The sequence below is a fragment of the Neltuma alba genome, unplaced genomic scaffold (genome assembly GCF_004799145.2).
Source record: "Neltuma alba isolate B1F8T4 unplaced genomic scaffold, ASM479914v2 tig00006355_pilon, whole genome shotgun sequence".
NCBI classification, from domain to species: domain Eukaryota; kingdom Viridiplantae; phylum Streptophyta; class Magnoliopsida; order Fabales; family Fabaceae; genus Neltuma; species Neltuma alba.
In genome coordinates this window covers 1,043-11,652 of record NW_021634441.1, presented here as the reverse complement: position 1 = coordinate 11,652, position 10,610 = coordinate 1,043, and the positions used below count along the sequence as shown (strand labels likewise).

General features: G+C 39.2%; 1 protein-coding gene and 1 pseudogene across 1 annotated transcript; both read right to left on the bottom strand.

The window, feature by feature from the left end:
* Positions 1 to 1,019: 1,019 nt before the first annotated feature.
* Positions 1,020 to 2,333, bottom strand: LOC114750208 (bidirectional sugar transporter NEC1-like). The gene is made up of 6 exons (XM_028938757.1): positions 2,285 to 2,333; positions 2,067 to 2,103; positions 1,730 to 1,940; positions 1,500 to 1,661; positions 1,290 to 1,409; positions 1,020 to 1,154 (listed from the first exon to the last, which is right to left on the bottom strand). The coding sequence occupies exons 1-6, from the start codon at positions 2,331 to 2,333 to the stop codon at positions 1,020 to 1,022; spliced, it is 714 nt and encodes a 237-aa protein (XP_028794590.1).
* Positions 2,334 to 5,728: 3,395 nt separating this feature from the next.
* On the bottom strand, positions 5,729 to 9,793 carry LOC114750206 (U11/U12 small nuclear ribonucleoprotein 48 kDa protein-like; annotated as a pseudogene).
* Positions 9,794 to 10,610: the final 817 nt, after the last annotated feature.

The window sequence follows — 10,610 nt, the reverse complement described above, 5'->3', positions numbered from 1 at the left end:
TTATATTTCATTTACATGCATGTGCAACGGTCCCGGTGACAGCCCGATCAGGCATTACTCTTGATCGGAGCCGAAAGGCCAGAAGCCCAGAGGTGTCACTGTCACAAGCTTGAACAGGGGTTAGTCTAAGTGTTAAGTGACTAGGTACCGTTTAAACGAGGTCTCGAATTTGAGTTTCAGTGTATGTAGAAATCCCTATGGGAGACTCAACCATTACAGCCAGGTGCTCAATGCGGGTCGGATCCAGATATAGTCTGAACAAAACTCTGATAAACTGGGTAGGTAAAAAAAAAAAATACACGTGCGCGCATATATATCAATGAAAGCCCAGCCCAGTTCAGTAATATACGCGTGCGCGCGTGTTGTTTCGCATTTGAATGTATCATTGAAGAAGAAGAGTCAGTCCTGCAAATTGAAACTCGGTAAAAGAGAAGTAAAAGCAGCTGCTTATGGGGAGTAAAAGTCATTTTAGATTAAAGTGTATGCGAACGAAAATAAAAGTAAGCGGGTAATTAACTTTCATTTTGAGATAGCTAATGAGGTTTGCTCCATTAACGCGAAACGAAACAAGCATAGCGCTGAGCCCTGGATTGGAACTGGGAACGGGGCCGGGGAGATATCAGTTTCTTCACGTACGATCGGCTCGACTCGTAGATTATATCATATCATCATATAGGACCCCATCCTCTCTAGGCGGGATGCGGTGGGAGCCTTTGCTAAGGCGTTGTCTCGAGGGGGGGGGGGTGAGAAGTTTGCGTTCAAATAAATATTAAAAAGAGAATGAGAAATTATTATGAAGTGTAATGATAATTTATTCCACATGTACGTACACGAGAAAAGAGAGAAGAGAAGGGGAGAGGAGGAGCTATTTAGGGGGTATTTGGATAGAAACCAAATCATGGTCTCAGAAGTACTTTTACGGATTACGAAATAAATATATGGAGGAGGTTATCTCGTTTTGTAAAAAAGTGCTTCTGAAACCGTGGTTTTGAAGATACAAGACCCCCTTAATTAAGAGGTCAGACGACGTCGGGGAGCTGAGGCGGCGCCGGCGGCATGCTTTTGGATTGGGAGTCCTTCTTGTTGGCGTCCTTGTACGCGATGTATAACCCCATCTGAGCCGCTCCAAACATGAATCCCACCACATTCGGCACCTGGTCCATCCATCCATGCTTAGCTTCATTCTTTATTTCTATTTTCCACTCGGTGCTCGTCATTCGTTAATATTAAACACATTAACACGTGTGTGTGCGTGTGTAAATATATATATCACGTTAACTACTGCTCACCATGATGTAGTAATCTTTGTCGAAGAAGCCGTAGAAAAACCACGTGGCGGCGCACAGCGTCAGAGACAAGGACAGAGTAAAGGGCATATACTCCACGCTTTTGGTTTTGATGACCCTCCTCTGCAAATTAAAGACTTCATCGTCACATACATGCATGCATGCTATTATATTATACCCGCACATTATAAACGCGCGCGCACGCGCACACACCATGATGCTCAGGGGAGCAGCGAAGACGGCGATGTTGAAAATGGCGCAGATCCATCCAACGGCGTGAACGCGCTCCCATTCCTTCACTCCCAATATGGAAATTACGAGCGTCAGCCCAAACCCCCCCACGTTGAATATCCCCATCATCCCCACAGTCCAAATCTGCAATCACATTACATTACATTGAAAGCCACAAGATGAGAGTGAAGATATGCCAACTGGGCACGCACCTTCTGCTTCCTGGTAGCAAAGGTGAGGTAGAGGATGAGGTAAGCGAGTTCTATGGCGCATCCGATGGCGTTGATGGTGATGATCAGGATGGCGTTGCTCTTTAGGAAACCATAATACAGCAGCAGCATTGCGCTCAGCAGTGCAACCACGTATGGGATGGATTGAAACCCTTCCGACGATTTGCCCTTCCATATCCTGTAGAACGTTGGCCTGCCACCCACGCGCGTACACATATAACAACTTCATTAGTATTTAGTTTTCTAACTCAGCCTATTACCACCTCAGTTATATAATAGTAAGCAAGTTTCGATCTCTTCTTTCTTTTTGTTTACTTACAAGGGCGCCAAGAACACCATGAACGACACAACGTTACCTACGTACGTTCAGCGCAGCAAAAGGAGTCAGTACAGTGGAGGGAGAAAATAGCAGACAAACATTAGCTAGCTAGCTAGGTGCTGCTGGAGACTGAGAGCATATATATGAAGGAGAGAATTGTTATGTGAACGAGTACAACGTATAATTGGAGCGTAAGTAATACACACACACCCACACACCTAAAAGACCAAAGATGAAAACCAAGTCGTGATCAGACAAGGAGAGCATTTTTGCTGGGCTCAGCTAACGTACGTGAATAGCCAAGTGTGGCGGGAGAAGACGAGATGGTGTTGGACTGAGGTTGCCCCCACTATTTATATACATTGGGCCTGTCAAGGGTTTGGCAACAGGATGAAGATAAAAATGGTGATTTTGGTTTTGTAATGGCCCGCGCGCTTTCTGGTTTTAATTACATACTACAATCCTGATCTTTAATATAAGAGCTAATTGACTAATTTAAGTAAATTAAAAAAACTGTCATCTTTCTTAAAATATTATTACTATTCAAGTGTATTGGCTAGAACTACCATTATTATAAGAACTATCTTTGAAAAAAAATAGATAAATATAAAAGACCAAATTGATTGGGGTCTTATATTTAGAATCAAAATAAAAATCAAACGAGATTTTATATTAATATTAAGGAACAGTATTATGATTTAAGTCTGCCCGACTAACTGACCCAACTCCCAAAATCATGTTTCAACCAAACTAACATCATGGATGTACCCTGCTGTTGTTTTGTTTGCTTCTGTCTGTCTGGGCTTGAAATGGAAAGAGTAGTCCTTTTCATATGAGCATTTGAGTGGGTGAAGAGATAAAGCAGCAACATAATGAGAAAGAACAAGAATTAATTGATGAGATTGTGCGGTTTGCTTTGTACAGTGTGCACACACTAAGGAAAGGATGTTAACGGCGGGTGATTGCGTGTCACGCCACAATTTCATGCAAAGAACTGAACTTATCTTATCAACATGTTAGTGGCAGGGACGGCAGAATAGTTTTTTTTTTGGGGGTGGGGGGGGGGGGACGTGGCTACGTGTTGTTGCGTATGCAAATACTCTATTGTTGCGTTTGATATAGAGTATTAAAAATGAAAGATAGGGGTTGAAATTATAATTTAGAAAAATTATTAAAAGAGCATATGGTATGAACAATTGTTTATTATATGAAATCAGGTAAACTTATGGAGATAAGATTGGGGAATGCCATCTTCTTCTATAGTATTTTTTAATCTCACGTACATGAGTTTGTCTAATACTATATAATAAATAATCTTTCATGCTAAACATTTTTAATAGATTTTTCTCAATCCTGTTTTAAATCTCTACCCTTTATTTTTAATGCTTCGTATTAAACGTGACTTGTATGATATGGCCTGCGCTTTTCTTGAAAATATCAGGGGATTATATTGAACGAGTTTGATAGGCTCACGCAAGTAACAATTGAATAGGAACCACAGAATGTTGGATGTTGCAGAAATGGAAAAGGGATAAGAAGATAGGGAAAGCAGTTGAGCAGTGTTGGTGACTAATTCTCACAAAACATCTTTGTAACGTCACGTTCATCGCTTTTATTTCGGACATTGCTTTCTCCCGCATCTGCAAAACAATCCCATGCTTTCACATTCCACTCACTCATTCCCTCAGTTGTTGCAAATTAATATTATACTCTCTCCCTTTTTAATATAAGAGGTAAAACAATTAATTTACATATATTAAAATAATTAATTAAATTAGTTATTTATAATAAATGTGTTTTTCCTTCAAATATCCTTTCTAATTGCACATGTTATAATTACCTCCTGATGAAGGAACAAATATATATATTTTTAAAAAAATGAATTGAGATCATATATTTATGATCAAAATAAATACAGCCTAACTCTTATATTTAGAACTAAAAATAATAATAAAGAAGAGAAAATCAGTGCATATTTATGAGAATACCCTTAATTAAAAGTAGGGAATATTATATTACAGGTATTTATACTTTCTCTCAATTTTTAATTTGGTATCTAAGTATTTTTATCTTAATTAAATTATTTAATTTTATTTTTTAACAACATTAGCTCTTGTAATTTTTTTCTACCAGCATTTTTAGTCTCTTTGCAAGAGTTAATGACGTTAATAGAGCAAAATTAAAGATTTAATTAAGAGAAAAAAATACATAGGTACTAAGTTAAGAATTAAAAAAAATACTGGCACTTTTAAAATGATTTTTCCTAAAAGTATAGGCGCAAAAATTTATTGATAATCGAAGTCCATGAAATTCCACAATAATCGGATATTTCTAATGGGCATATAGTATGGGGATGGTGGTGATAGGTCTGGGGCAAGAAGCCAGGTCCCCAAAGCAAAGCATGCCAAAACTGGGGGACGTCACAAACAGGGCAGGGCCAAGGCACCAATGCGACGCTTCCACGTACTCAGTCTCGGCGGTTTCATTTGTATCCACTGAATCTGCCCTTCGTACAACCGTTATCCACACAATTCATTCTCCCCTGTTTTATCCACTCCTGCTCCGTGCTCATAATTCGAACATTCAAATTCAGTCTCGGCAAGTGAATGTACTATTGACAAAGATCCGAATGCAGGTTGCTTCGTCTCACACCCCACAATTTTCCTCCATTGTGACGGAGCATCACTTTTGAAAAAATATCTTCAAATATGAAATGAAAAATACGTTAGTTAATCTTCAAATGCCATTTAAAAAATTTTCATTTTAAATTTTAATTTTTAAATTCAAACTATTCAAATTAAATTTAAATAGTTCAAATTTCATTTTGATAACAAGTATCACATATTAACATGTAGTGCTTAAACAAATTCACACTCATAATCCTATCCACTATTGCTCACTGCTTTTTTTTTTTTCCGTTTTATTTCAATTCCATTCAGCCTTGGTCTTTCCCTTTTGAGACGAAAGAGGAAGGCAGAGTTTTCTATTTTCTCATTTTTTTTCCCTATTAAAATATCTGACATCACGAAAGAGGTGAGATAAATGCCACATAAGCATGCCACATTAACAAAATTGGGTCAACATGACAGGTAAACATTGCTACATTTTTTCCACTTTCAAAATGACATTATTCCAATAAAATTTTCAAATACCCACAGCTCTTTTGCAAAAATAACCTGATTCTAATAACCACTTTTCAACAATTTCAGCTATCACTTTTTAAAATGAAATTCATCACTTAAAAAGTACTAAAATTTTTAAATATAAATAATCCAAATTAGATTTAATCACATTCCAAGCCTTTTCACGCAAGTTGCATGGAAGGATGCTATTACCTGTTAGTAACTTGCACACAGCTTGGCTAAAATGTTATCCTGCAATAAGCTTCTAGTGGCCCGTTGTTTGACACCCCCCCCCCCCCCCCAAAAAAAAAAAAACCAACCAAATCCCAGTGTTTGCTAAAAGCGCCGGGCACACGATTCATTCACACTGAAATACCTTAAACAGGTGGAAATGAAAAAATGTAAACATATTTTGACAAGAGGCAAATGAGCCTTGAGTAAGGCTTTGGGTGGTCCCGCCGCAAAAGAATTGATAGTTTTATCTCTGGTGGCAAGAACGAGACCCTGGGCTTCAGGCAGTCATGATTCAAGAACATTTTCTCATGGTGAATTAATCTCCCCTCCAAGACCCATCTCCAGGCATGTTATACAAGCAGTAACACGAGCTCCATTTCTGGCTGTCTACAATAAACTAAACAATTGACCGAGTCAACTCAAAGGAAAGATTTCTGCAGCTCTGAAGTAAAAAGGCGAACAAAAACCTGAGTTAACCACGGGAAGAATTGAAAGATTATCCTGTATCAAGCAAGAAATCAACGCAAAAGAAAGTAACAAACATTTCAAGAAATTAATCACAGTTTCAGGTATTGTTGGAACATGCGCTTCGTTTCAGATTCATTTTGTTGCCATGAAATCACAGCTGGCTAACAAACGAAACGCGACCAGCCTTTTGCATGCATCAAGTATTCGAAGTGTAGTCTAAGGACATGTGATATGGAACGGTAGGATGCGGGCAAGCTAATGTTGACGACAAAATATGCAAGGAGAGGCAAGTACATATTATTTCCTATCATTGCTCGCTAAGATATCCGAAATACGATGAAGTTTACAGGTGCCCACTGTTGCTGTTGCATACCAATATCCAAAGCAACAAAATGAGGAACACACGTTAGAAGTTTAGTTGTTCAATATCTAAAGCAAAGAATATCAGCACACCCAAAAAAAAAAAAAAAAAGCATATAACTTCTGTCCAACATGATTCCATTCATAAAGAAAAGACATAACTGATTCTTTTTGTGTGACATGAAAGTAAAACAATCATAAATTGAGCTAAGACGCCACTGATCCTAAAAACTTCAACGTAGATTTATTGCATGATGATAGATTGTTGCTATGATTCCCATTTCTTATTGCTTCCCTCTAAGAGAAAAAAATGACGAACATAATGAACAAAACCGTAAGTCACAGCAAAATTTGCTTAAATGAACAAAATTCACAGTTAAGGATACAAAGGAGGATACAGTCATATGCTGAAGCCAGATAACTTCTTACTGCAAAGTTATGCAAATAACCGCATCAAAATGTAGAACTTTCTGGAATCCATACAGAAGTTAAAGCCAGATAGTATATATACCCCCCCCCTAAAAAAAAAAAAGTACCCCTGCTCGGACGTGTCCTGTCTGTGCTGAGTGTACAGAGGTCGTACACAGTGATGGCTGTCACCACAGTTTATCTTTTAGTACCGGGGAGACATTATCTTCATAGAGATCAAGAGATTCTGAAGGATCATATCGATCCTCAAATGCCCTTTTCAAGGGAGAATCATAATCATGATTCCTGTGAGAGTTCCCTTGCCACCTATCTCTGGATCTCGACTTCTCATCATACTTTTTCCTCCTTGAATAATCATGTTTTCTATGACAACTGATACTGTCATTTGATGGGCCATAACTATTTGGTCCTTCAGGGCCGCCAGAAGCATGTTTTCTACCATAACGTGCATGGACAGTATTCCCATGAGCTTCTATATATCCATGCTTTCTGGAATGTCCTTGTCTAGGTTGTTCATAATCTCTAGGAGAGGCATCCTCTAGGATCTCGACAGCTTTGCTTTTGTCACAATAGATAGTTCGTGATTTCTGTTCATAATGACTTGGATTACAAACTGTTGCCACAGATGACTCACGACTGCCTTTTCTTAATATCTTTGCTTCAATATCCATGTCACGGCGGTCCAATGGCAAATTCCATGGCAACTCCCACTCTCATCAGATTGCTTCATAGGGCTCCCAACACCTCCCGCCTGCTTGATCTCTTCCATGTATTCCTCTATTATATCCCTCATCACCTTCAAAAGGAGAACAGAAATGAATATAGAGCTTACTGAATAGCTGGGATTAAAATTTTCATAGTCAAATTATACAAGAAATGATGCATCATGGTACTATTCAAGCTATGCTTGTAGAAAAAATTTTCATCTGATTCTGACCTGTACAGTTGATCTCTTTATCTTCTTGCCACGATAAGACATTCTTCTACGTTTGTAGTCTCTTCTTTCTTCAGCTAGTAACTCCTCCCGTGTCTTCACTCCGGTTGTTCCCTGTAACCAACAGAAAGTTTATGTATATTAAGTACATGTAGTGTGGAGTACATCAGATAAAAAAAGAGCATCAATAAATATTTAGAATTAGTTTCTCTAATGTTATTGACATTTTGTGCTACTCCGTAAGGAAGGCAGTTAGCAAATGTATCTTAGCAATCCTTTGATGTCATATGAAGAGCTTTAGACTTAGAATTTTAGACTTAGAATAAGGTCCAACACATCATTGAAGCAAACTAGTTCATCCCAGTCATTTTTACTTTCGGTGCTCTAAACAAGGCCAAAAGAAGTAAAAGCTCATCCCATTATGCATAAAACATGATTCAGGCAAATGTAGATCAGAAAGCTCCGCTGCTCATTCACATCTGATTAAATTTACCATGTTAGATGATTGCTGTCGAGGAAGCCCATCGTAGTCAATCACAGCTCTATAATTAGGCCTCTTCTTCCTCTCCTCATTCGCTTTCTCAGTCAAATAACAATGCTCAGCAACCCTAATGGAAAAAGATAAAATATAAAAGATTTATTTTCGGACATAGTATTCACAATAACTTAGTTTATAATAATCAGGGGCAAATCAAACATGATGTCCGCGAGTGTCAGACCAGTCACATCTCTTAATTGTTTAGAAGAAAAAACAACATGTAGAGCACGGACATAGTAGCCAACTGGTGGAAAAGAAACATGCAGAATGCTAAAGATTAGGTAACAATTCTACAATGAAAATATGTAATCTGTAACGAAATTGCAACTATCCAGAAGAGTCTAAGGTTAGTTATGTTCAGCTCGAGATTACAAATTGATGATTGGAATTTGCATAATCATAAATCATGAACCTTTTTCCCAAGTTCTGTGAATTTGGAACATTGGGATGTGTATAACAGATATATTAAATCTCTTTTGGACTCCCCAGTAATTTTAAATTCTGTAAATCTTCTTCATGAGGTTATTCTTTTGGGGGGTTTGAAATGTGTAAGCAACATACAGCTGAAATTTGTTTGATTGCTGAGAGAACCACAGTCTCTTCATTCTATCTTCAAGCAAAGATCGCTCATGCAATGCTGCAATAGCTGCTGCAACTTGGGATATGGAGACATTACAGCTACAAATAGTTCCATCCACAACGTTGTTCTGCCCAGAGTGTGCATTTCCTTCTTGCAGAATGTCATATTTTGCGCCCTTCATGTCCATGCCAGCAATATTTTGATTCCGAAACTTTTCTTTAAATGGGGGGGCTTCAATGTCAGCTTTCCCAAAGGTATACAACAACAGAGCTGATGCACCGTCTAAAGTACACATCTTAAGCAAATCAAGAACAAATAGCTTTCCCTTCGTTGAACCATACAAAATTGAAATTTGTGATGTTAACCATGCCGATGACCGAACCAAAACAGGACACTCGGAGCATCTAACTCCTCCAAAAGCTGATTGTTCAACACATCCAATGTATTTAAAGCTTCTCTAAGAATCGACTTCAAAACAAAACAACAACTAAATAAAATATATGCTGTCCCATAGGCATATCAATCACAACACCATATCTGGGCGAATTTGCCATTATCCATCTCATGAAATCACATGCCTTAGTAATTCCTACACCTCCAATCGCACGAAGAACACCATGCGAGCATGTAGTAGGATAATCATCCCAAGCGTCGACCTCTTTCTTGATAGTCCAGTACTCGGAGGGAAGAATTCCCAAATGCTCTCGCTCAGAATACTTAATCTCTATGTCATTAGCCTTAACAAAACCAAAGCATTCAATTGATAATATACCAGGAAGCGTAAAGGTTCTCTTCATAGCATCCACATCGGACAAAGTAACCACACCCGGGCAATCATGGTAAAAGAAGTTAAAACCAACGTCGACGTATCCTCCAAAGAGAATAAGAGTTCAGCGTGAGGATCATGGAGAGTTTGTTGGAAGCAGTTGTCCTGGCGACAACGATCATTGAACTGGAGGGTTTTGGGGTAAGAGAGAGAATGAAGGAGGTCGTCGGGATTGGGGAGAGGGTGAGGAGAGGAAGGGCAACGAGGTAGTGAAGAAAAAGGAATTCAGGAGGCATCAGGTGGTGATGATTGAAAGGGCATTGTACGAGATTGGGGTTAGGGTTTTTGAGTGCGGTCGCAAGAGAGAGGGGAGAATAGAAGGTGCGGTGCGAGAGGTGAATGAGGTTGTGTTCAGGGATGAGAGGGCTGTTGAAAGGTCGGGTGGCGAATTGCAGGGAGGATTGAACATCCTGGGGCTAGGGTTTGTGGGGTGGAAGGTCAAAGATGGAGCAGAAGAATCCGTCATTCGTGACCGCCGCACCGTAACTCCAGATTCAGGTAAGGCCGCCAGGCTTGCCCCTGTTGGGCCGAGTTTTTTGTTTTTGGGAGGGGGGGGTGTTTTTTGGGGTTTGGGGGGATGTTTTTTTGTTTTTTGTTTACAAACGGCAAGCTAACGCTTGAAATACAAAGGATAAAAAACAACAGCTTCAGCTACAGCCCCCCGCCATCGTTCTTTTGTCTCTCCAAAATCCTTCCGGCACCATGCTGGTATTTCCGGATATAGGATGACATCCTGACTTGCGACTTGCACTGTTCGAGTCATGCTGTCAGCACAGTGGATATTCTCTCTGTTTGCATGTGAAATGATCACATTCCACTCCTCATACAAGAGTTTTCTGGTCTCCTCTATTTCCTCTTTAAAAGGGTGGTTGGTTCTGCTATCTTTTATCAACATATTAATTGCCTCCAGTGAGTCTGAATACACATGTATGTCACTAATATGAAGTCCTTTGCAGACCTCGAGCCCGGTCTTGATAGCTAGGATTTCAGCTGTTGAGACCGGTAAGCTCCAAGTGCTTTTTCAAATCCCATAATCCAATCCACTCTCTGTTG